At 46.6% G+C, this 27,897-nt stretch overlaps 1 protein-coding gene across 1 annotated transcript in view; it reads left to right on the top strand.

Annotated features, from left to right (window-relative positions):
- Positions 1-27,897, top strand: part of LOC146808497 (transient receptor potential cation channel subfamily M member 2-like) — a 1,333,691-nt gene that overhangs the window by 236,297 nt on the left and 1,069,497 nt on the right. The window contains exon 5 of the mRNA XM_085623962.1: positions 16,442-16,605. Within this exon, the coding sequence (XP_085480088.1) occupies positions 16,442-16,605 (164 nt within the window). The remainder of the gene's footprint in view (positions 1-16,441; positions 16,606-27,897) is intronic.

A 27,897-nucleotide genomic window follows, 5' to 3' on the forward strand; every position in this document is an offset into this window, starting at 1 on the left:
ATCCAGAAGAGGGCTTTTCCTTGTATCCCCTTGTGGTGGTGTCTGTCATCTGGGGTGCGGTGTGAGGTGGTGTTTAAGGCTGCGTAAAAGTGTAGTAGGATGTGGTCCGCAATATGACCCTAGACAAGTGGCATGCGTATGTCAATTTTTGGAGGCAAGGTGGGCGTTCTTGGTGCTGTGCTTGCTGCCAAACCTAGCCTGGGAGTGGTCCATGATGGAGTTCGCTTCAATGTAGCCAGTCAGCTGGGTGTCTGTGAGTCACTCTATGACTTTGTCCACCACAGGGTGCAGGGAGATGGTCAGATAGTTTGTCTTGTCTGTTGGGTCATACTGCCAATGAACTGATTTATTTAAAGTAGAGACCGGTCTTGACGGTCTTCCTGAAGGTGTCCAGAGATGGTGTGCCTGTGAGCTCTGCTGGTGGCTCATTTAATTTCTTTGATGCATGCAGAGATATATTTTCAGGATTGGCACCATTTCACACCCACTTTACACATTTGCACCCAATTTAGGACCCATATTTCCGATTTGAGCTCATTCAACACCCACTTCTCAGATTTGAGAAACATTCCAAGGCCAATTTTCAGATTTGTCCCGAAAATTTAACACCGAAGTAACCATGAAATTCATTATTTGGCACTTACAAACCCATAAATTTCAATTTTTATTGATAAGTACACCCTGTGAATCATGATTTACATGCTATTTGACACAGCCATTGATGAATTGTGTGCCAGATTTTACTCCTTGTAAAGTCAAGTTGTGCACGATTGACACCCTATTAACTCTCTGTGATGATGAAACATACACACCAGGATTTTATTTTTGGACTCTTACTTGCAATTATTGTACTATGGTAACATTTCATAGTGATATACTGAGGCAGGAAAGTAACTTGCAGACAGGGTATGTGTGTTGAGTTTGTTTATTGTTTTTACATATACATGTCTTTGTTTTGTCAGTCACAATGTGATGTGCTCAAGTGAAATAATTGTTTAATATCCTGTCCCTTCGGACAATTCCAGCAGCATTGGCAGTGGTGTGTGGGCCACCTCGTTGATCTTCGTCATCATCTTGGTCATCGCCGGGTGCTGCAGGCCCTTCGATCCAGGGGGCATTTGTGCGGACACAAATGTTGTGCAATACACAACATGCTAGTATTATTTTGTTGACCTTTTCTGGGCTGTACAGCAGTTTGCCACCTGTAATGTCCAGGCAACGGAAACGTGACTTGAGCACGCCAAATGTATGCTCCACGATCCCACGTGTGCGTCGATGTGCAGCATTGTACTGCCTCTGTGCCTGGGTGGTGGGGTTTCGTATGGGTGTCATCATCCACAGGCAGAGAGCATATCCATGATCAACTATGACATGTAATGGGGAGATGGGTTAATGAATCATTAGGCATACTATGTTGGCAGTGTTGACATTTTTTTTCTCTTGTTATTTTTTTCTATTTAGACTTATGTTAGACATGTGTTGCTTCTGGCTATTTCGCAGCATCACTGCTGGGTACATTGCTTCAGTGTTGATCCTCCAACCATCCATTTTGCAGGTGTTTGCTGCACGGTTGTATAAGTGTCACTACAAGTGTACAAAATGGGAATGAGACCTGCACAAAAACCACCAACAGCCAGCTTGGCTCGCCTAACATCTAGCCATGGCACTGATCCACACTCCTCGCAGTCACCGCCATGTGAATGTTCAAATGATATAGGCCATGGATGACACAGCTCACATTCAGACATGCATCTCATGCTGATGGCAGACCTGTGACACCACACAAGCCATGCAATTGTATGTCCAGAGCTAAACCAAAGGAACAGACCACAGCCACTTCACCTGCAGGGCCCAATGGGGACAGTGAAGGTTGGCACACACCATCAACAATAACTTGTGACACAACGTAAACTTACTGGCCTGCGTCATCTGTCACTAGCAGAGCATCAAACTCACATGACACAACTTTTCAGAATCATTTACACTGTGGTTTATCTGACAAAATCAGACTGTCCACACACTTCACCAAGCTGATACACATGGCATGGCTCGCCTTTCCGCACTTCTTTGCATTTGTAATGGCTTGGCATTTAGCAGATCAATTTAAACACACAGGTGGTGACCGGATACACATACAATTACTCCTCGGGCAACCACATGACACACCATATCACAGGTGTGAAAATAAGAAATATGTGTAGCTGAGTCAGAGAAGAGATGCTACTAAACCCCATCAACAGCAGCACCCACAACACTGCAGTCAACACCAATGGTGCGAGATGGTGGTTTCATGACACATTTTTCTGCCTATGCATGCACATTTGCCCAACAATGTACTTGCTACGATCAAAGTGCATTGTTACAACCTTGGTCACAACAGACCTCTGACTTGACACACTTCTTTTACATGTGTGAGTAATTATGCAACGTTGGGTCACCCAAATAGGTCACCAGCAACAAGAACTGCCACATAATCATATTCCTCAACAATGTGACCACACACCGGACAGGGATACCAGTGAGGATGACTTTGATTAGCTACATAGATGGTCAGGTGATGGGGGTTACTCTCCGCCATTGGTACTCACTTACTTTCTCTCTGGGCCCAACTTTACAGTGTGGTTTGTGGCAGTGTGCTGCACCGGTAGGGGCGGGGTCAGTGGGGAAGGGGGTTGGGCTAGTGAAAAAAGAAACTGACCATGTGGTTGAACACAGGCACCTGCAGCAGACACCCTCGTTCACTGAGCCACAAGACCCAGAATACACACATCTTTAACTTTCTCTCTCCCTCATTCTCCCTCACTCTCTCCCTCCCCCCACTCCCTCCCTCCCCCTCCCTCTCTCTCTCTCTCCCTCCCTCCCTCTCTCTGTCTCCCTCCCTTGCTCGATCTTTCCCTACCTCGCTCTATCTCTCCCTCCCTCTGTCTCCCCCTCTCTCTGTCTCCCCTCCCTCTGCCTCCCCCTCCCGCTGTCTCGCCCTCCCTCTGTCTCCCTCCCTCTGTCTCTTTCCCTATCTCTCCCTCTGTCACCCTCTGTCACCTTCTCCCCCCGGCAGCATGGGCTGAGACAGCTTACTGGGCACACACACACAGCCGCACCCCAGTACTTCACGGGTCGATAATGGACCATTTACTTGTTAATGAGGTTTTGTTATGTTTCACCTCTTAGCGCACCTGCATCACCACTCTCGCAGGAATCGCATGGCACCCATAGAGCACAGTCTCTCAGAGTCTGCGCTGCTGTGGCAGTATTTGGTGGCACTCTTATGACAAATTTAAAAGAATGAGACACATGTACAATGTCTGCAAGGTCCGCGGGCCACCAAGAAAGGCTTGCTGGGACGCTGGCGGCACGTGGGACGTACTATGAATACCCATGCTCTACTCAGTGGAGCCTGTGTACAACAGTCTCATACACAATACATCAGCATGTGGCACAAAGTGATGTGCCCATGCCTTTTGTGCCCCCCACTATCAGTACATAGGCAACGTATTTATATCCTCCCTCTTGTTGGGTCAACATGATTGCGTTTTTTAGGCATGTGGTGTGTTCAGTTGGTACTTACTGACAAGCAATGCATTTCCATATGTGCTGGTTTATGATGCAGTGTCGGAAGATGAATGCATCATGCACACTCCCTGGGAATTTGACAATGACATTTGTGAACAGTCCGCGTGGGTCCACTATTGCCTGCACATTCATTGAATATGTGTGCTTCCTGTTGCGATATATGTGTGCGCTGTCTTCAGGGGGCACAAATGATACATGTGTGCAGTCAATGGCAGTCACCACCTGTGGTAAGCCAGCAATGGCATGGAGTCCTTGCTTGATGGCAATCTGCTCCTGCACAGTGTTGGGGAAGTGAAGGTGCTGGGGAATCAGGCTGAGTATGCCATCCAAGACAGTGGGGAGGAAGGTAGGAAAGGCTGCCTGTGATACTCCACCAACTCTGTCAGTTGTTGGTTGGAATGTCTCAGAGGCCAAAAAGTGCAGCACAGCGAGCAGTTTTGTCTGCAGAGGGATGTTGGTTGTCCGCTGTGTTGGTGGCGTCAGCCTGTGAGCAATCAGGGTCAGGATATGCTGGATGGATGTACATTTTAGCATGTAGTGGGCTATGACTTCCTCTGGCCTCAAGCCTTAAGTCTGCAAGGTAGACATGTCTGCTTAGTGCCTGCTGTCTTCTTCGTCGCTGCATCGGTGGTGGTGGTCCTGGGGGTGGTGGCATTGGTGGTGGTTGTTGCTGCCTTGGTGGGACTCTAATCTGTATGATGACCACCTCCATGGCTTCTGTGGCTGTTCTGGGGAAGCTCGGGCCTAATCTCCCTTATATACACCCATTTATCTCTAGTGTAAGTCAGGTTTTTATCAGGTGTTAATAACTGGAGATAGCGGGAGTTAGCGGGAGTTTTTTGTAGCTAAGCGGGTTGGCGATATCCTTGATAATAGTGAGAAGCTGTGTTAGTGACTTTTTTTGTGAAATTTCAGTCAGGAATGCCTACTTTGCATGTCATTAGCACTGAATATCACTGCCTTGCAAAGCGATACATTTCCGGACGCCTTGTTGATAGGGCGATAAAATTATCGTCGCTTTATCGCCGAAAACTGACGCTAATGTGGCGATAAATCCCTTGATGATATGCCCCTGAACTCTGGGCTATACGTTTGGCGTCATAATTTAACATCAGTAAATGATCATACTGCACGGCGAACTTGAATAAGAAATGGTGCATTACTGGGTGCCCGAGATAAGAGTCCCAACACCCTGGCTCTCTTCAGTGCCATGTGTGAAAAGATCCCCATTGAATGAGCACATGATACACGGAGTTATATTTATTTTACTGCAGGACCTGCCCAATTGTACGAGTGGAGCTTAAAATAGTGTAGAGAGCAGTTACCTTTTTATGTTATTCCTCGTCTGCAGAGATGAATGTGTGATGAATGTGTGCTTTGAAAACAACTCTAAAATGGTCAAAAACAATGTTGCTTTCACCCACGCTGCTCAAACCTGGGCTCATTTAAGACGCTTGACATAAGTAGTTTGCTCCCTCGAGCACCACCTATGGGAAAGCTTCAGTTACAGTGGCGACGAGGCTCGGACGGAGCGGACCCGGTGACCCACAGTGAGGGAGGTGCCCCCAATCTGCTCATCGGAGGTCGGCCTACGCAGGGGGAGACAGCTCAACACGCGGAGAACGGATCCAGGAGGTCGGGGGTCACACCGACGCACCGAGAGAGCGCGGCAGAGGCAGACGGACGCCAGAGGGAGGCACGAGAGCAGTAAGTGGGCCGCCCACGTGGAAGAAGAAAGTCAGGGGCGAACCGAGGTGCGGCAGTAGAGACCCTGGCGGAGTCGGGTGGAGACGGCGCAGGCAGCTCCGACGAGATCCCAGTAACCCGAAGAAGGGGGGAGAGGAAAGAAGCGCCAGGGAGCCCGAGGAAACAGGCGGACGTCAAGATGAGTGCGCAGGCATCAGCATTAACGACACCGGTTCCGTTCCTCCCGCGGCCAGGAGAACCCCAAATGAAATGGGAAGACTGGAGGGAGTACTTCAAAAACTACCTAGAAGCTCTGGAGGATGAGAATGAGGAGGCATTCTCCAGCGCCAGGAGGAAGAGGATACTATTGCACAACCTGGGACCAGAAGGCATACGGGTATTCCAAAACCTCACACCGGTCGCCAGACAGGCAGCGGACACGACGTGTTCAAGCATGCCCTCGAAGATTTGGACAACCACTATCGTCCCGCAGTATGCACCTCCATCGACTGCTACAACTTCCAGCAGAGGAAGCAAGAAGCGGGGGAAACAATAGACGATTATGTGGCAGCACTGAGGAAGCTCGCGATAACATGCAAATATGGAGGATTACAAGACGAATTCATCAAAGACCAAATCGTGATGCACACGACGAGCAAATCGGTGCAAGATAAACTGTGGGCGAGCGGAGATGCGACGCTAAAAGACGTGATCGCCATAGTGAAGAGGGCAGAGCTGACCAAGCGCTGCGCAGAAGCAGCTAAGAGAGATCAGGCCCCGAGACTCACGATAAACAAGGTAGATGACGCAGACCAGTATGGAAGAGGAAAACCGGCGCCTGGAGAATACAGAGGATCATACAAGGCGAAAGGGAAACCGGGACAGGCGTGGAAGCAAGACAAGGGAGAAACGGCGAGGTGCTACAGATGTGGAAGCCCGAGCCACGCGGCACATGACAAACGGTGCCCCGCCTTCAGAGCCAAATGCGCGTTTTGCGGCCTGGTCGGCCACTACGAGAAGGTGTGCAGAAGGAAAGGGAAACAACGCGTGGTGAAATTCGTGGCACAGGACATAGGTGAAGAAGAAGAAGGCCAGGAGGAAGACGACGTAGTCCTATGCGTGGAAGACCAGGTACTGGGCATCGAGGGGAGAAGAGCGCGCAAGCCCCAGTGCGGCATGCTCATCGGAGGAGTAGGAATCACCATAGTGGCGGATTCGGGTTCCCCTTACACTATCGTCCAAAGATCGGTGTGGAACGAGAGGTTTGAACCCACACTGGGCTCACGCCTAGAACAACCGACATACGACCGGTCACCTACACAGGGGAACCCATTCCGATGGTCGGATTCAGGAGACTGCTGTTCCAATTCAAAGAACGCAGCGCTCAATGTAAATTATATGTCGCGGAGAAGGGACCATCAGTCCTAGGGTGGATGGACCAAGGAGAGTTGGGCGTACAGCTGAATCCAGGAGGGGACATCCAAGTGCTGGTGACCTTGGACGGAGATGAGTTGACAGCAGCGAAATGGCGGGGCGGACACCCGAAAGTGTTCGGCGGCAAGATCGGTAAGCTCGAGAAGTTTACCCACAAGATCGTCCTTAAGGAAAACGTCAGCCCAGTGGCGCACAGAGTAAGGAACATACCGATCGCAGTGAGAGAGGCAGTGCAACAGGAACTACACCGACTGGAGGACGGGGGAATAATCAAACCGATCGACAGCGCGGAGTGGTTGGCGCCACTGGTAGTGGCCATGAAACCGTCAGGCAAGGTGCGCTTATGCGTGGATCTCCGAGAATTGAACAAGAGCATCGTGGTAGAGAAATTCCCCTTACCACGCATAGAAGAAATGCTGGCCCGCACGAAAGGTGTGAAATGGTTCTCCACCATCGACCTGCAATCGGCATACCACCAGGTGGTGCTGCACCCCACGAGCAAGAAATTGACGTCGTTTATAACGCCGTTTGGATGCTATCAGTTCTGCCGCATGCCCTTCGGACTAGCATCCGCAGCTGCAGTGTTCCAGAAGCTGATGGCCCGCCTATTTAAGGGTATAGAGGGAGTGCAATACTTCCAGGATGATATCCTAATAATGGGGAAGGATATAGAAGACCACGACGAGAAGTTGGAAGCGGTGCTGAAGATCTTGGAGGAAAACGGGCTGACGGTGGAGTGGGAAAAGTGTCATTTCGGAATGACATCAGTCACATACCTGGGGCACAAGATAGGAGAACAAGGGATAACACCGAAGAAAGGGAACGTGAAGGCCATCTGTGACGCACCCCCGCCCACCTCCAAAGAAGAAGTAAGGTCATTCCTAGGGATGGCGGAATACTACAGCAAGTTTGTCCACCACTTCGCCACGAAAACACACAACATGAGACAGCTCACGAGGGACAAGACGGTGTTTGCATGGACGGAAGAAGCGCAAGAAGAGTTTAAAACGGTGAAACGTGAAATCAGCCAGGCGATCCCGCTGCATGGGTACGACCCCCAGGGGAGATCCATCTTGATGACGGACGCAAGTGAAAAAGGGTTAGGAGCGGTGCTCATGCAGGAGAGACCAGAAGGCGGGACGGAGACGATCAGCTTCGCGTCCAGAACATTGACGTCTCCCGAACAAAAGTTCAGCGTAATTGAAAAAGAGATGCTAGCCGTGGTCTGGGCCATGGGGAAGAACCGCCAGTTCCTGTGGGGCACACGTTTTCAGGTGAAGACGGACCACAAACCCCTAGTGAAGGTGTTGACGTCCTGCGACCATGCTAGCGCCACACCCCGGATTGCAAAAATGACGCTGAAACTCCTAGAGTACAGGTACGACGTGGAGTACGTACCGGGCTCGAGAAACAAGATAGCGGATTACCTCAGCAGGGCGTCGGCAATGGAAAGCGCCACCAGCAGCACAGAGGAAGAAGTCGAGATGGTAGCCTTGACGGATGATCCAGAAAAGACCATCAGTAGACAGGAGTGGAAAGACGCGTACGCAGCAGATGGAGACCTGGGCGACATCAAGGAATACATCACACGAGTGTGGCCGGAGAGGAGACGACAGAGGCCCAAGGTCCGGCAGTTCTACGAGGTTCGAGAGGAGCTGTCGGTGGGGAACGACGGAGTGTTCGTATACAGAGGAAACAGAGTGGTTCCACCGGGAAACATAGTACCGGCCCTGCTATCCATATAACACGAAGGTCATCTTGGAATCGTGAAGACGAAGGCCAGGACCAAACAAACGTATTGGTGGCCGGGGATGGATATGCAAGTAGAAAGGCACGTGAGAGACTGCGAGCAGTGCCAGGGAGCGGATAAAATACTAAAGCCAATGAGGCCGGCACTAGGGAAATTCACGAATCCCAGCAACCCATGGGAAGAGGTGGCAGTGGACATCTTAGGACCTATACTGGATGATCAGGGGATACCCAAATACCTTTGCGTATTAGTGGACAAGTACTCAAAGTGGCCGGAGGTACACATCAAAGAGGTCATGGACACAGACGCAATCTTGCGCTTCCTCAAGGAGGTATTCCTCAGGGAAGGTATCCCCAGAACCATAATCAGTGACAATGGTCCCCAATTCACCTCAGACAAGTGGTCCAAATTTGCAGAAAGGAACGGCATTCTCCTCAGACACACGTCGATATATCATTCGGCCAGTAACGGACAGGTGGAAAGGTTTAATAGGGTGCTCATGGGTTCCATACAGGCCGCCATCACGAGGGGCAAAGACTGGGAAAAGGAAGTACAGAGCACCATCTGGGCATATCACATCACCCCCACCGGTACGGGGTACAGCCCCTTCCAAATCCTGCGAGGAAGGCAACCATTCACCAGAGACAATGTTGCTTGGAAAGAGAAGACAATCACCAGCAAATGGTCTCCAGCGGTGGTGCAACACAACCTGGAGAAGGCACAACGCATTTACATGGAACACTACAACCGCAACAGAAGGGTGAAGGAGACAGTGTTGGAAAAAGGGGAGTGGGTGAGAGTGAAGCTGGCAACTCTAAAACGAAAGGGAGAAAGCAAGTACTCCCCACCCCTAAGAGTGGAAGAAGTGTATGACCGAGCAGCGTTGCTCAGTGATGGCAACGTGTGGTCCCATGACCGCATGGCCAAGTGCAACAAAATATTACAATGGCCCCGGGAGGACGCAGAAGAGGCGACACCACCAGAAGGGGCGACAAGGGAAGCAGGAGGTCCTAAGAGAAAAGGCGGAGAAAACAGGAGTGAAGAACAAGGCGGTGAGAGAGACATACAGGAAGGATGGGCCCCAGAGGACAGAGCACGGGAAGACGAGGAGGATGGAGTGAGAGAGAGCCAGGGCACTCCGGAAGGCAGGAGAGGGGGCCCGGTTGCAGAAGGAGGGCAAGAAGGACACACCACCCCGGTAAGACACACCCGGGTTGGGCGAGCAGTGGTGAGACCAGAGACTATGAAATGGACTGACCCCCTGGTCAAGTACTTTGGGTTGCATGGTATAAAAGGGGGAGATATGTAGTGTCGCGGTCTAGTTGACGCACACTACGTCAGGGTAGGAATGCGCGTAGCGGCCATCTTGGACGCTACTGCGCATGCGCGTTAGAAAGCACGGCGCGAGAGAAGCGAACGGAGCTCACAGCCCGGCGCTCTCTCAGTGTAGAGATCTGTATAGATAATAAAGGCAGTTTAATCAGTTAAACTCGGTCTCCTGCATATCCTTGAAGGGTGCTTGCACCACAAATAAAGTAGCATCATTACAACGCTAGTTGCTAAATAGCGTCGGGAGCCCAATAGTACTTATTGTACGAATGTCAAAAGAACACCCACCCACTCGAGAATTCCTCATTAGCACCTGAGCAGCCACAAGGCATGAAAGCCCAGGATATGAAGGCACGCAAACTTACCTGGAGAGTCAGCAGGGTTGTATCAGCATGAGCGCGAGGCCTGAAATCAAAAGCATTTGCAATGCAATAGGTCTTGCATTATTAAAGTTTGAGCTATTGGTGTTGCATTATTTAGCAATGCCAATAGCTCAAACTTTAATAATGCGAGACCTATTGCAAGCAATAAATGCTTTAATTTCCAATGAAGTGAAAAGAAAAAGAAATGCACTCAGTTGTCCTAGTAAAATGAAACTCATATTAAAATGAATTGTGATAAGGAACGTGGAAATCAAATTAAAAGGGTAACACACTATGGCTCCCATTTCGAATAGGCCATTCATTGTAATCCCTGGGCGGACTCATGTTAGCGCTGGAATCAGAATGTTGAGATTTGCTGTCAGTTTCATATCCTGACCCATGCAAATTTCCCCAGTTCAATTTGGCAGGTCGCAACTTTCGTGAAGGAAAATTGGCTCATAAATGCCGGACATGCAGAATTCAATAAAGAATGCACCATATTCGATATGTATATCACAGCCAGTATCTTGAGCACCAGTGGCTGTAATACCATGTCTACCCAGCAGGTGGTGATCTGTCAACCTGCCAACACTTCCACTCGATTGGTGAGTGCCCTGGATGATGCCATTAGCGGAAAGCAGTGCTTAATTTGTAATTTGTAAAAAAAACAACAGTGCCAGGGCTCCTGTCAGGAGGCCACTGCAACTTGCACCACACATTGCCCCTGCCATGCTGCTGATGATAATAACTAACCATCACACGACTACAAGTGTGACAAATCGGACAATTTCAGGCCCCCAAAGCTATAAGAACTGCATGGGCAGCAGGTAGTAGTCAGTTTTAATGTATACTGAATTAATAAATAACTGTTATGGTGGTTTTCTCTAAATTAGCCAGACAGTGCCACCTTGTGGTAGACTGTCACAAGCCCCGGTGTTGACAATTAAGTGCGGGTGCCAAGCACAAGAAACCACTGGCTCCAATTAAGCACTGGCGGAATGGCTTTGTGCATGTGGAGGTGTTACTCCCTGGAAATATAGGGGCAGATTTATGTTCCCTGGCGCATCCCTGCAAATCAGCTGGGATGCGCCAGGGAAGATGCGTCACGAAAGTTTACCCTTGCGCCACAATAGATACGCCGCAAATACAATGCAGCGCATCGTGGCGCAAGGATAAACAGATGCGTGACGCATCTGATGGCGGAAGGTTGGCGCATTGCTGGAGTTGCGTCGCAAGCGCGACGCAGCTCCAGCAAGGCTCGGGGTGCCCTATCGTTACAATGCTGCGTCAATCCTTACGCCTGCTTCAAGCAGGCGCAGGATTTTGATGCAGCATGGCCGGAAAAGTGACTGAGTAAAATCTTGTAGATTTCACTCAGCCACTTTTCGGAGGCGTTCCTGCACCGGAACACCCCCCCCCTGTGCAGGTACGCCCACATGTGGCGCAAGCTTTATAACGTGACGCATCTCCCTAGATGCGTCACGTTGTAAATGGGGCGCAACATGGCACAGGGTTTACGCCGCCGCTGCGTCACAAAAGTGACGCAACGGCGTCGTAAAAGTGGCGCAAGTCCGTTATAAATCTGCCCCATAGTGTGCAGCATATTGGCCAAACTAGTGTAAGTCACCAATTAATTGGTATTTCATAGGCTGCGCGTCTAAAAGCATAATGTTATATGGGGGGAGACAGAATGCCGACTACCTTACATAAATTACTTTCTCTGCAACAACTCGTACCTCAGACAAGGAGGCAGCAGACTTTTCTTTAATTATTATTTTGATGCCTTCTCTTTCGGTAGGGAGCCACCGGGGGAGAGCTGTCATTAGTGCAGTAGGTGCAGTCACATGAGACCCAGGGCTGCACCTCTACTATGACTGTTTTACTTCCTACTAGGAGACAGGAGCGCCCCTCTTTTCTTGCTGGCGTTAGGACTCTGGATACCTCCATTTATCAACATTTTATTTGAGTCACTTGGTTATGTTTATTAAAGTGGTGTCCAAGTCTACATTACATCTTGTAACGTGATAGGCTTGAATCTTCATAATTCGTCAGTGATGGAAGAAGACATGTTGGGTGCCCTGGCCGAGAGGAGAAAGCGCAGAGGTTCTCAAAATGCATGTAGCCATTAAAAATCAAAGAGCCATGAATATTATATGAGTAAAAATCGACCATTTCTGTGGACTTAGTTCTGGCAGGTCAAAATACAGCTGTAGCTGGGACCACGGGTTCCTCAGCCACTAAAACACCGCTGTGTGGCCTGCATTGCTTATCTGCCTCAATCACATTTCTGGCCGCCATCCCCTCCCTCTGACTCACTCTGGAGCCCCGCCACAGCTGATTGTCACCGCGCCATTAATCCATATATCACAAGCCTCCCCCGTCTGGGGCTTTGTTGAATGGGCTCGATTTTAACTGCGCAATGGGGCTTCTTTTTTATGTCGGGGCTCTGTGAATCTGGTGAGCCGACATAAATACTTGTGATAGCAGCTTGAAACTGCGGGGTGAATTCTCAAAGTTACCACCCCCTTGCAAAATGAGTTTCTGTGAAGGTTAAGGGCTTAAACATACAAACATCACAGTCACTAATGTACCTCCAGTTCCTCCGGTGTATTACGTTCTCCGCGTATATATAAGACGATTGCGCCATTTTGTACGCCTATAAACCAGGCAAGGACATTAACGTCACTTAATACCATATCTATTTTAATACGAAGCATGTTCTACATTTCATTGCATGCGGTTTATATGTCCCTGGGGGATACATACAGATCCAGCACGTCAGCTCATTTCCATTTATTGCCACTAAGAGCTGTTCGCTGCCCACTTGCTGCAAAACACCGTGGTTACGTGTAAAGGGGACAATAGGTGCAAAACCCTGGAAACATAAAATGCAAATAGGAGCAACAAAGCAATGCAGAATTAGAAACCGACGACGACATTGTCTTTGAAGGTCACAGTATCTTTTTCATAGATGGTCGCATGAAGTCTAACACAGCATTGGCTGAGGTAGTGTGTTGCAAGCAAGAAAAAAACGAGAAGGCAGAAGCAAGCGGCAGGGAAAGCGATCGCTTTCACTTTCGCGATCGCTTCAAAAACAAAGAAGCCCGCGAGTGGTGTGCGCGCGCGCCACAGCGAGCCATATAGTTTCAATTATCGCACCCGTGTCTGGGTACGATAATTGAAACCATATGGCAGGAAAGCGCGTAATAGACACCAATAGGCCATGGGCGGAGCAATGCGCCCGCCTTTGGCCTATTGTGTGCTATCTTTAAAAAAAACACGTAGGCAATGGCCAATAGCAGGCCACAAAAGTAAAAACACATGCACGAGTGTGTACAATTCCAGGGTCCGTTTCGGAACCCCGGACAAAAGGACTCTCGCTGCGCGAGCAGTGCTTCGCACGGCATTGCTAGGCACGAGACCTAAAAAATGGATGCATTAGAGCAGGGATAGTCAGGGGTGCGAATCTGGTAAAGAAGTCTCCACTAACAGTCAGAAAGAGAGGGGCATATTTACAAGGGCCTTATCCCTGTTTTTGTGGCTTTAAAATCCAAAAAAGCGGAGATAAAATTAGCGCCCTATCTACAAGGGGATGCTAACATGCAGCAGCGCATGTTAGCACCCTTTTTCCAGACTCCTCACTTTGCATCTCTAATGAGATGCAAAGCGGGCGTCACTGGGCAGTACAACCTGTAAAATATCGCTGATGTGCACATCGCGATATTTACTAGGCGGCCCACGCATTTTAGCAGACGTTAGTTTTGGGCGAAAACTGCTGTTTTCACCCAAAACTAACGTCTGCTAAAATCCCAACTAATGTATGTTTAACATGGGGGTGGATTCTTGTGTTACGACCACAGGGTAGCTACAAGCATATCGCCGTTTTGCAGGGAACGACGCTAGAAAACCAGCGATGTTCCCTGCAAAACGGCGATTTCCCCACTATCGCTGGAATTTATATCGCCCGGGAGAAACGCGTTGTTAATAACGCGCTAACAGGGCAATAAATTCCAGCGATTGACGGCGATAAATAAAAAAGCGCTAAGCGCGCTTTGCGTTATTTATCGCCGTCCGTTGCTGATATGCCCCAGAGTATGGTTATCATCGTCGCAGCACTGCCTGCCCCTCTCATGGAAAAAACAATGCGAAACTACGCAAATGTTGTTCGCATGCGGTGAACAGGCCACAACGTTAGCTGTAACAGGCTTCATAACCAGTTTACCTTCTTAACGAATGACAGGAATAGTTTGCTACATTTATATTGGGCATTTAATGGTGGTTCCGTAAACGGGGGTGGGTATGAGCCGTAGTGGCATTTACTAATCAGTTAGGTTCCTGAACAGGCGGCCGTAACCAACACTCCTTAGAACTTACGAGCTCTCCAGCCTGGTCTTTCGTGGAGGCTTTTGGCTTTCTCAAAGTTGAACTTTACTAACAGAAAATTATTTTTTTTCTTTTTAATCCATCGACTGCCTCAAGAGAAATTATTATGGCGCAATAACGCTACAACTTTTGGCTATGAGTCACTTTAACATTTTGCCTGCAGTTTAGGTGGCAAATTAGAAGGCCTCTTTAAGAACCATCAGATACAAAGGGGCATATCAACAAGGGCTTTATCTCTGCTTTTTTGGCTTTAAAAGCCAAAAAAGCAGAGATAAAACTAGCACCCTATCAACAACAGGGTGCTAACATGCAAATTCGCATGTTAGCACCCTTTTACTCTACGCTTCCCCTTGCATCTATAATGAGATGAAAAGGGGGCGTTCCAGAGTAAAATAATAGGAGAAATGTCGCTAAGCGACATTTCTCCTATTATCAAGAATATCGCTAACCCTGTTAGAGACAAAAAAAGCAGCGCTAACCGCGGTTAACGCTGCTTTTTTACGTCTGGTATTTTTCTGACTTAGCCATGATATCCTATGGAAGGAGGATATCATGGCTAAGTTTGTCTGTCCCTATCAACAAGCTAACGTGAGATTATCGCTGGGTTTCCAGCGATAATCTCACGTTAGCCACTTAGCGTGAGGATTTTTATCACTATTGAGATAAGCGTTGCTAATAGCACACTATCTCAGCGATAAAAATCCACGCTAGCCGGCGATAATTATCCTAGCTCTAAGTGCGCTTAGCGATAATTATCGCCGGTTGTTGTTGATATGCCCCAAAATATCTGAAGCATACGCAACCTGAGTCCTGCCAGTAAGATCCACGGAAGCATACCATCTACAATTTTTTTTTTTAAATTAGTTACCTGCAGCACGAGTGAACGGGGCGGGGTGGGGACGACAGTCTACATAAACTACGAGTTGGAAATAAAGGCAGTCTGAAATTGAGTGGCGCAAAACACCCACACAGAGGAGTTTGGAGCAGTCTTACCCGGAGAAACACTTCAGCACGGACATTCAGAACAGGTCCATAAAAAGTCTCTTCATAGGAAGACTGCGGAGAGGCCATCACCCACGTGGTTGAATGAAGTTCCGGGGCTGTGGGTGTCCGCTTGCACGCCACCCCTTCATATTTAACTTGAGTTGGTGGATGCAAGGTAGTTTTACTCCGTACCTAGGCAAAAGTTTGGGGCAATTATTCTCAACTATATTAACTAGAACTGTTCAGTATGTGTCCTAAGCCACGGAAGACCACATGTGCAGCAGCATAGGCGCCATTTCGTGGTGCAGCGTAAAAAAAAAAACCAAGCCTTAGCAATGCAATAGGACTCCCATGTACGCAACACCTGCTGCATTGGAAACAGGACTGTGGGTGGCAAGAAGGTATGAACAGGAGTGCGGGGGGCCGAGAAGTCACGGACTGCGGGATGGGGGAGGCAGGGAAGAAAATATTGTTCAAGGTGAAGGGACCAGTAACCATGGAAGGATACAAATGATGACATAGCCACCATGAGGAGGGAACTAACAAGCCTAAAACCAATGAAAAGACAGCATTTAGGACCTAAGCCAATGCAAAAAGATGGGCGGAGAGTGGGAGTAGCTTCCACGCCATACTGAATACTGCATGCCTCGCTGCCGCTGTAGGCTCGACCTAAAAAGGGTACCACAAGTTACTCACTACATAGATTCACGGTACAGCCATCTTCTACAAACAAGTGAAAAACAAGCATTTTGCCACCAATCAAATACTGCAATATTAAATTATTTAAATATCTACTTCACTATTTCCCTCAAACTTCAGAATCCAAGTTAACTCCTTGAGTCTTAACACACACCTTTGAAACAAACATTAAATTAGAAAAAGTCTCATTTGTGAACTCTAGTCAGCATGCCCAACTTACCTTTCAACATTCCTCTCAATTTAGGAGCCTGGATTATCACTGGTGGCTGCCATGCCGGTGTGTCGAAGCTTGTTGGAGAAGCAGTGCGGGACTTTGGCAGGAGTTGCCACCCCAACAATGAAGTTGTCGCCATTGGCATCACCACCTGGGCCACCATCAGCAACAGGGACTGCCTGATTAGAAAAAAGGTGAGTGAAAGTGACAGTGGAAAAAGGTCAAGGGATGCATGTGATGCACAGGAATCTCAAAGGCAAATGAGGAGGGCAGCTGTCCAGAGGAATTCCATGAAGGGCAAAGTGAGAGATTATGGATGGGACGGTACAGTCAGACACAGTAAACATCATCCATGAGAGCATGTTTGAATGAATTGACGGCTTAGAGGAAAGGTGGAGGTTTGGGAGGACTCTAAAGAGTTGGGCAGTTTGAGATGTTATCATCATGAATCTAGTGAGGAAAATATTCGATACCAGTGTCCTGGTATTTTCACTTGAATTGTGTCACATTCTGTCTTTCATACTTTGAGAGCACATGGCGTGCTTAGGTAATGTCACCATCCCCTTCCTGCAAGTCAAGTTTTTTTTCCTGGCCACAACACTTCAAGGCACCCGTCATTTTCTCTAAGAGGGGGCTGACATATGCAGGTTGATTCTCAGAAAGATGGAACCAAAGATTATAACAGGAAAGTCAAAAATAGAGCTTCCACTCAAAATATGGCTACCAAGGGCATGACAAAAGTAAAGTTTGTAAAGTGAATGCAACCATAAATACTAAACGCAATGATCTTTACAAATGTTATCTGAATTTTTAAAAAAAAGGTCAAATGTGTTTAGAAAATAATGTGCCTTAAATTAAAATGTGAAAAGGAGAGCTTTCAGGGGTCATATTCGTGTAGGAATTCACCATTCAGGTTCTTCCTAAGGTGGCGTGAGTGCTGGTAGGAAATTACATTATTCGTAAATGGGGACTGTGTCACCCTCATTGTACGTCAAGTACGTGAAACCTACTGTACCCGTACAATCATATGACTAAATTTGTAGAATTGTCACAAGTTAATAGGAAGTTGGTCGCAAGCAGATCAGACTGCAAAGACAGAAGAAACGCGGTATGTTCTGGAAGTGGTTTGATATGCTGGGAATATTTAGGAATATATGTTTGTCTGAAATTCAAAAAACCCAGCAAAGATTGTAACTTCTTTAGAGTGGAAGAAAGTTGCAATTGCACACATTTCTCCAAAAAGGGAGGGGCTAACCCCCTACCTTCATTATTGAGTTTGTAACCCAAGAAGAGTACCGCCAAATAGGTGATGTGAGACTTACCAAAATGTTATTTGTACCCCAAGTCAGCAAAAGACATAATGATGCGATGAACGTGGACAAGATGCGGTATCAACTTGTCATCTGTCAAATAAATGTCATTAACGTATGAGAAAGCATCAGGGTCTATGTTGTGTAAAAGAGACACCACACGCGCAGCAAAAGCCCCCAGACTATTTTTCTAGCCATAGGAAAATGCGTAAATCTTTTCTGATTGCCGACAACGGTAAATGCGGTCAAGTCACTGCTGTCAGGAGCCAGATTGTGATTGTAAAAGCCATTGGATATATCCAGAGTTGTCTTATACTTTTTACGGACTATCTTATTAATCAACGCAGAGCTGTGTGTGTTCTGTACGGCAAACGTAGGAACATGACTATTACATTTCTATAATATAATTATGCAACAGGTCCGGTTTCAATATCCTAAAAAGAGGATTATTCATTGATGAAACACAGGGTTCAATTATACCCTGATATTCCAACTGGGTCAAAATTTTACTTACGGAAGCTTTGGCGTCTCGGTTGATAGGATATCGAGCTTGTGGTTGTGGCACTGATCATAAAGGAATTTCATGCTCCGGTAAATGTTAATTCCAGCCCACCTGATTATGATACACAGCCGGCACTAGGGCCAAAGCCCATTCCGACAGGTAAGCTTGTTTAGCCTCTTCCAAGATGTAACATGAAAAACTCAGGAGTATTACCCATTCCCCTCAGGAAGAAGCCAAGACGAATGGAGGAGGTCAAGCCGCCCCCTCCAACAAAATATCATAAGAGGAGGTAAGGATTTCCCAAAAGATTGCCTTAATTGTCCGTTTTATATCGCCTTCAATTTTGTGGACTATCTCATAAAGCCTATCAGGGGGGCAACCCGTGTATCTGCTGTTTCCACTGTACTGAAGGTATCAGTTGCTCTCGCCTCCAGACAAGGATGGAGTGCCTCCTGCACTATGGTAACTTCCACCGCGCTGTTGAGGAGTGTCATGGCCCATCTCCAATCGAGGAGCATAGTTCTCACCATCTGAGGCATACTTCGCTGTTAAAGTGGCAACTTTTTTCTTTTGAAACTGGGCCTGATACAGAGGTTGTCCCTCCTGTTTAGTGTTTACGTAAAATTGTCGTTGAACTGTGGATCCGATGATTCCTGAAAGGAAACGTGTGTAATATTCACAGCTCTGTGCGTGAAACACCAAGATAATTTGGATGTGGTGTAAAGCCCCCCAAAACGGGCCACCTGGCCCCATCAACCGATAAGGGGCCGAGACAGACCACTGAAACAGGGTGAGGAAAGGCACCATTAAACCATATGACCAAGCTGACAACGGAACTTCACTTCAGCTAGCCATAGCCACTCCACCCAAGCCTCCGTATTCTTATCTACATAACACCTGAGGTATTGTTTTAATGTTTGATTCAAACGTTCGGTTTGACCATCTGTTTGTGAATGGAAACTAGTGGACAGAGCTGCTGACATTTGTAAGGCAGCACACCACACCTTCCAAAACCCTGCTGTGAACTGCATCCTCTGCCTGACACTATCACTCTAGGGAGAGCATGCAAGCTCACTACGTTGATTAACAATATCCAGGCCAATTGACTATCAGTAGGGAAGTCCAATGATATGTTTTCCCAGGGTTTTTCTGGCGTAGGGAGGGGAAGTAACAACCCTAGTTGTTTCAGGGTGTTGATCTCGTTTTGAGTACGTATCTCATATTTCTTAACCCATAATACCACATCTGCTCGGACGCTAGGCCACCAGAACTGACGTAACACCCTTTCTCTGGTTTTTGCAATTCTGTTGCGTCCTGCCCAAGGGACTTCATGACACCATTGAAATACTTTTTGCCTTAATTTCTCAGTGGGTACCAACACTTGATGCCCACGTACAGGTATCCTTTATTTGACCTGCCACTCTGGATGCCTTTTCAACCAAGTCCTCCAGAAGAATGTTTGAACAACGCCCTTTAACACCTTGTTCAAGAAAGGGTCACAGTGAAGGGTGCATATCACTCGTTGTGGATGTATTATGGTTCTTTGTACTCTCTATTCCGGTTCTTTCACGGTGTCCTGTCATGTGAGGGCGTCAGCTTTTCTGTTTTCGCTCCCGGGTCTAAAGGTTACAACAAAGTTGAATCCTGTGAAGAATAGCATCCACGTGAGCTGTTGTGGAGTTAGATGCCTGGCAGCCCGCATGAATGAATTGCGGTGGTCAGTAAAACCGTGACAAGGTGTTTGGCCCCCATCAGCCAATGTCTCCATTCCCTGAAGGCATCTTTTATTGCTAGTAACTCTTCCTCAGTGATTGTATAGTTCCTTTCTGCTTCCAGGACATATAAGCCACTGGATTCAGTTGTCCTGTAGTCGTATTACGTTGAGACAACACCGCTTCCACTGCCACCTCTGAAGCATCCGATTCTACAATAAAGGGTTTTTCGGGGTCAGCATGGGCGAGAACAGGGGCAGAGGAGAAGGCTTGTTTGAGATCGTCGAAAGCCTTTCGAGCTTCCTCATTCCATAGGAACTTAGTTTTCTTGCATAGCAACTTGGTTATGGGAGCCAACAAGTGAAAGAATTGATTGATGAAGCGTCTGTAAAAGTTGTAAAAGTTGGCGCACCCCAGAAAACACGGGAGGTTGCAAGCGGTTTGCAGGCACAGCCACTCTTTCTCAGCTAAGAGTTTCCTCACCGCCATTTCCTGTCCATAAGGAGTAACTAACACCCCCAAGTATTCAACAGTAGAGAAGTGGCTCTCACATTTAGATAACTTGCAGAACAACCAGTGTTCCCGCAGAGTGCATAATACTACACTAACATGTTGTCTATGGCTATTCTCACATTCCGATTGGATAAGGATGTCATTGATGTACACTACTACGTACCTATCTAGATATTTTTTTAATACATCATTAAGGAAGAGCTGGAATGCCATGGAGCATTACACAACTCAAACAGCATGACCAAATACTCTTTGAGGATGTAATGGGTTTTGAATGTCGTGTTCCATTCGTCTCCTTCTCTCATGCGCACTAAATGGTAAGCTCCCTTAAGGTCCAACTTGGTATAAATTACCGCTTTTTTAACTGGTTCCAGTAGTACAGGAATCAAAGGTAAAGGATACTGATTCCTGACAGCGATGGCATTCAATGCGCGGAAGTCTATGTAAGTCCTAAGCTTCATGTTGGCTTTGGGTATGAAGAACAAAGTCAAAGCTGCGGGAGACTTTGAATGGCGTCTAAACACTAACGTCAGGTATTTTTCTAGGTATTGATGCAGATGTTTGTTCTCAGGTCCATCAAGGCATATATTCTTCGCATGGCACTGTGGAGCCTGGTATAAGACCTATTTGACAGTCATACTGTCTATGAGGCGTTAGTATCTCTGCCATATAGTTGCTGAAGACATCCGCAAATTCCTGGTACATTCTGGCCAACGTGATCTCCTTTTCTGCTGCTGTAGCTATATACTGCGTAGTAGCCAATGCACTCGCTGGTTGTTCCAAGTGGGGTAATCAGTATTCTTGACAATAACCAGAGATTAAACTCAGTTTATTCTTAGCCCAATTTATCTCTGGCTTATGTGTCTGTAGCCAAGGCAACCCCAGGATCACCCCATTTTGCGGTGCATGAATAATACTGAAGGTTATGGTCTCCATATGTGAGGATTCATACAGGAGCGACAAGTTTTCTGTTATGAAGCAAATTGGTCTGGACTCCAGGAGTTTCCCATCCACCGCAAACACTTGCTCTGGTATATTCTTCTCTAGGTGGGTAATACCCGTTTCTTGGCCTCGGTATGATCCATAAAACATCAGGCTAGCCCAGGAGTCTATCATGGCTAAAACCAGACACCACTTGGACTGGATATATATCTGGATGGGAATAAACAGATGCTTCCGATGGGTCTTGATGAGTTTGGAAATAGAAGGGATGTTTATTCCGCTCGAGAGAGACCCTTTATTCGATCTCGAGCTCTCCAGTTTCCTGACATCTTTGCTCTGGATACCGCTGCAGTGGATCCAGACCCAGAACGTAGCCCTTGGGGTTTTGCTAAGCAGTCACGGATGAAGTGCACTTTCTTTCCACAGTACAAACAGTGTCAATTCTTGCATCTTGCTTCCCTTTATTCCGCAGATAGCAACACTCTCACCATCCCTATCTTCATAGGCTCATGTGGTGGGGTCAAATCAGACATCTTGGATCTCTCAAACCGTGGGTATATCTTTTCTATTCTCTTGTTAGCCCCCTTTCTTTCACTAAGACGATGATCCGACATTAAGTCAAATCGCTTAGATCCTCATGTGATGTGTGTTGGGGTCAACCTGAGCGATGACATCCTTCAAGTCATTTTTAAGCTCCTGGTAAAAGACAGCCGCTTGTTTGGATCTGGGCCAGTTCGTTTTCGCAATCAGCCCCCGAAAAGTGTTCAAATATACCACCAAATCTCTATTCCCTTGTCTCAATTCCAGTAAGTCTTTGTCACCTGATAACGAGGCTGATCTCCTATCGAACACTTTCTCAAAATCTACGTTGAAAGCATCTCAGTCGTACAGCAGGGGGTCATCCCCCATACCAGCGGTACTGCCCATTGTGCTGCTTCTCCTGACAGGTATGATATGAGGAAAGCTACTCTTGCTTGATTGGTGGCAAATGCTTTAGGTTTACAGGAGAAATGCAATAAGAATTGGGTAAGGAAAACCTGTACTTTATGGAGGTCTCCGTGGAATCTCTCAGGGGATGCTAACGGGATAGGAGTCGGTACTGCTACCACTAAAGGAATGGTAGGAGACTGCAATCTATCTCAAAAGGGTTACATTGCATACGATCAACCTTGGCTTGTAGAGCTGCTGTCTCAGTACGAGACGCTGTAACTTCTAAGTGTACTGCTGCATTAGCTGCTATTACATCTTCGAGAGTGGCCATCCTATATCAAACCAACCAGGAGAACACGAATTCTTGGGCCAATTATTCTGTCGGATTGTCCGTATCCTCAGGGTTGGAGTGATGCTAATATGGATCTACCTATCAATAGCTTTAAGTCTGATAGCTATACTAGCACAGACTATTGAAGTGATTAAGCAGGGGAAGGAAAGGGAGGGATCAGCAGAGAGGGAGATCTGCAAAAGAAAGGACAAAATTAGTGATCTCTCTCTCTTCCTCTCACTCTCTCTCTACTCTATCCCCTTAATCACTCTTTGTGTTCATTGGGAAATACCTTGAAAAAACAAAAGACAGGCCCATTCTCCAAGTCATAAGCCCAATGGTCAGACAGTCTTTCCACATAAAGTATTGATATGCACAGTTATACAAGAGAAGAAAAAAAATATAAGAAAATACCAATTGTTATAAATTATACCTCCTATGGTACTATTGAGATATTTTGAAGTTTCCTACCTGCCCCTTTCTCTAGGCTGTCTTGAATCACAGAGGAGGTGAGAAATGTCCTTCTAGAGTTCTGCCACAACCTCCTGTTATGTACACAAACAGAATATACAAGACAAGAATCAATCCTGCTATTTCAACCATAGCATAATCATTATGTAGACAAAATATTGCCCCAGTAACTCAGAATTGGAAGTTGCAGCACTCCCAGAACTTTAAACCAGCTGGAAAGAAGCTGGATATGACTATTTGAACCCTTGGTTGGCAAATCCACTAGTCCCTAAGGAGAGTACCAACTGTTACTCATACCGACTGATTTCCCTTATAAACATAGAGGCTTAGGTGCTGCTCACAATCCTGGCAACAAGGCTGTTGAAAAGTATAACCCCCACTGATACATAGGGACCAATCAGACTTCATGCAAAGTAGATCCACTTGCCTTAACTTGTGAAGTCTGCTTAATTGGCTTGTGGAAATCTGGAGTTGGAAGATGCCTCGTCTTTCTCTCACTGGACGTGGAAAAGGCCTTTGATGCTATCCACTGGCACTATGTATACCAAACATTGGTGAAATTTGGTTTTGTTTGGGTGTCTTTACTATACCAAGCTCGATGGCTGTGGTGTAAGTGAACAGGGTCCTCTAAGAGAAATTCCAGATCAAGCGGGGATGTGACAGGGCTGCCCCTTATCACCTCTCCTCTTTTCTGTAACATTGGAATCGCTGGCATGAATTATCTGACCTCACCTTCATATCTGGGGATTCCAGGTCTCATACTCCCACCCGCTGGAGGAAAAAATCTCATTATACATGGATGATATCCTCTTATATGTCACAGAGCCTCATAACTCGATCTTCACAATCTTCCAGACTATTGAGTAGTTTGGTGGCTACTCAGGATACAAAATTAATTGGGATAATCTGTACTTTTTATCCTTATGACAACATTGATGCCGCCGCCTTGACGGGTCGACTACGGTTGAAACTATGAGCTTCAAATATCTGGGTATCCAAGTTACACTTGATAGAGACTTATTGTAGGATAACCACCTCTCTGTCAGGTGCACCCCAATGGGGTTTACTGAGCAGAAAGGTCAAAAAGACCCTTACTGGTTTACAGAGGCAAAAGTAGCTAATACTAATGCTCTCATTTGTGGTAGGGTGGGCAAGTAGTTAGGCTTAAGAGAGGGCAGTGCTAAGCATTTATTGTGCACACCAAAGCAATAAATGATTACACACACTCCAGGAATGAATTCGAGACTAAATTAGAAAAATGGACCTTCTTTTTATGTAACTATTTAGACCAAAAACTTTGGTACAAGGTAAATATTTTTTGCAATGTGATAAATCACAGTAAAATGCAATAATCACAGTTGTGCACAGTTACACACCATACATTTCCTATGGAAGGAAAAAGGCAAGAGGAAAAGCAATGCAATACAGTATTTGTTGTGGTTCCCCTTTTGGAAATTGGATGGATCACGGCCAAGGCCAAGTTCTCTGCAGTTTCCTGGATTGCTCGAAAAACAAGGCAAAATGGGTCTCCAAAAGCTGGTGTCCTATGAAGATATGGGGCCACCTGTAAAAGCAAAGCAAAGGGGGACCTGTAGGCAAGTCGGAAGGCCCTCAAAGGAGAGTAGGGGTTGCAAGGGCCTTGGGACAGTGGAAGCACAGCTATATTGAAGATGCCCTGGGAGGTCTGGGTGCAAGAAGATGTGCAGCTGGGTAACAGTGCGCAAAGAAGCAACTCACAGTCAGGAACTAGCACCTTAGGCAACAATTCTGGACCTGCTCGGCTACTCGGAGGTGGGTCATTGGATCCCTGAGGTCCCTCATTAGGTGCTGGCTAGCTGTAAAGTTGGAGTCTGTTAGGACTCTGTTTTGTAGGTTTTTGGAGCAAGGGATCCGGTACCCTGGGTAGCAGGGCCTTGCATCTCCAGTGGGTCCTGGGCCTTAGGACTTGATGCAGAGGCCATGCTGACCCTCCAGAGCAGGCGTACCTTCGGATGGAGACATTGGTCGTGCTGGGGAGCTGGACAACGCTGGACCAGACTTTGCTGTTTCAGAGACCAGAGGCTGCAGGGAGATAGTACTTCTATCAAAAGGTAGTTCCTTGGCAATTTGCGAAGCGGTGGTGACCCTCTGGGCTTTGTGGAGGCCACACAGTGATGAATCGAGCTGGAGGACGGCGAGGCTGTCAGGATCCATCATACTACCCACAGCCTTCTGCACTCCAGCAGTAGCGGGGAAACTATTCAGGGTGAACCCCAGGGTGCTAGGTGCATTTCACTCATTTACATCCTAACTAGAAGACCGCCTGTCAGGTGGGGGCTCCTAGCAGGTTCTCAACAGGTGCCTCTCGCCCTCGACCCATCCCTTCTTTTACTCCTCATGTTCCCTGAGGAAGAAAAGCTGACATATTTATTTATTTCTCTGCTCCGGTTTGTGGTGGTGTTTTCCTTATCTTTGTTTCCCAGGCCACGCCAGAGCATGACACAGCAGTCTCCGTGACTCAGCAAGCCTCCGTGACTCAGCAACCCCCATGACTCAGCAATCTCCATGACTCAGCAACCTCCATGACTCAGCAACCTCCATGACTCAGCAACCTCCATGACTCAGCAGCCTCCGTAACTCAACAACCTCCATGACTCAACAACCTCCATGACTCAACAAGCCCCCATGACTCAGCAAACTCCATGACTGGCAAAATGTATTTAACTCTCACCCAGGCTTGTCTTCGGTGCTTCGCATTGAGTTTCCTGTTGAAGATCCTGCGGTGCAACGGCTCTTCTCTGTAGGTGCTGTTCGGACGAGTCCTGTTCCATCCTTGCTGCTATTACTCGCAGATAAGTCTAAAATCCCGTTTGGGCTACATTTAACTCTTGCGCTCAGTGGAATTCCATTGTTTTAACTCCCGGCTCATTTCTGAGTATAGGGGAGATCTTGGGTAACTGTGCACGAAACTCTTCGCAGACTTCCTGACTTTGTTTCCTATTTCACAGTTCCCCCTTGTTCCTGCACAGCTACTTTAAGCTAGTAGCCTGGATTTTGATAATTTTTACTTTTAATATCATTTATGTAATTTGTGCATAGTTTTTGCTGATAGCAGTGTATATTATTATTGCAGTGTTTATTGTTATCCTGTTACGTTGATCCAGCGGCGTACCAACAACAGATACTCCACTACCATACACTCACCTGAGCCCATAAACACGCACTCAAAGTTGAGTAAACCGCTGGAGTCAAAGTTTATGATTTTCACAATATCCAGGATTAGTTATTCAATATTCCTAACTAAACTTTCACTGATCAAAAAGTTATTTCCTCTGGTCGATGGACCACTAGTTGAACTAGCTGATGGTGAAGATTAACTTAACTCTTAATTCTTACCTTTAATTCTGAAGCAATATAATCACAGACTCAGGAAGGTTTTAAATATTTATCTAAACTTCAAGTTCATGTGAACCATCGCAAATACACAATGCATTCACCATCATTCAGAGGAGAGAAAATCAATTAGATTATCAAACAATATAATATGGACTTACTCAATGAAACAATGTCTAAGGAAAGAAGAGGATAGAGAGAAAAGAACATATACAACGTTGAATTATAATTACCAAGAATGGTGTGAAGACCAACCCCCTGGCCAAAGGGCAGGTAAGGGTCCCCCTGGAAAGATCAGGAGACAAAGACAGTACATGAATCAGGACAGGATAGTTGACCTCTCTAGAATACCGACGGTTGCGCCGCACCCCTCTCTGACACTCTCTTCCTCTTCGAGATTCTTCTGCGATCTTCTTATCTAACCCAATTAAATTAGGATAGAAGGTTCGGCATTCGGCTTCTTCATCAGCATCTCACAGCATTTCTTCCCGCAACAGCATCCCCGACTCTCAGACAGCATCCCAAGCTCTGCATGCTAACTAACTAACTAAAGTTATCTTAATTATACCTTTTGTTCTTCATGTTCCACCCACTAAAGTTTCAATATCGTAAAAATACGAAATCTAATTGGTCGGGCAAGGGGGGAAGATCATCACACCATGCTTACATGTCACTTTACTCAGTTCGACCATTGTTTGCAAACCCATCCCCTTAATTTTTATTCAAAATGCTATTCCCATCCACTACATGTATCCATTTTGAAACATTAATGACACTACGATGAATAGAACATCTCTTTGCTGAACTCAGCACCATCCGTTCCCAGGCTATGGCACTCAGATTGGCTTCCTTTCAAGTTTTTTGTCATTGACCTTCATGGCTTCTTTCAAATAGACATGCGCAGTTTTTCTCTTACTTAGCTTACTTCTGTTATACACGAGATGCCCAAATGCGCACTAATAATAAAGTCAAAAAAGACAAATGTTATTTTCACAAATAAATGGTTGTACTGTTTACCACCCACCTCTACTCTATTCCCATATATTTATTAATACTTTCCCTGCATTAGCATTAGTAAAATAGCTCGTTTTCGTTTCAGCCAAGCAGATGCCATGCACACGAGTCTTCAAGACTCCATTTTAGTGCATTCTGCTCATGCGCATGAATTTTCCTCCAAGCGACAGCTCGTCATACTGCATAGATGCAGTTGACGCATGCGCAATAAAGATTTCCCTTTTAAAACGGTTTTAGTCCTTCATTCATGTAATTAACATTAGTAAACACCTAAGCAAGCTTCACTAACCCGTGTATTTGTGTGGTGCGGATTAGTTATTCACAAAACGTAATTAGTAACTTGTTACTGAGTTAAACGAGAGGATTACTTCAGAGCAAGTCTCTTTCTA

The sequence above is a fragment of the Triturus cristatus genome, chromosome 8, assembly GCF_964204655.1.
Source record: "Triturus cristatus chromosome 8, aTriCri1.1, whole genome shotgun sequence".
Lineage (NCBI taxonomy): Eukaryota > Metazoa > Chordata > Amphibia > Caudata > Salamandridae > Triturus > Triturus cristatus.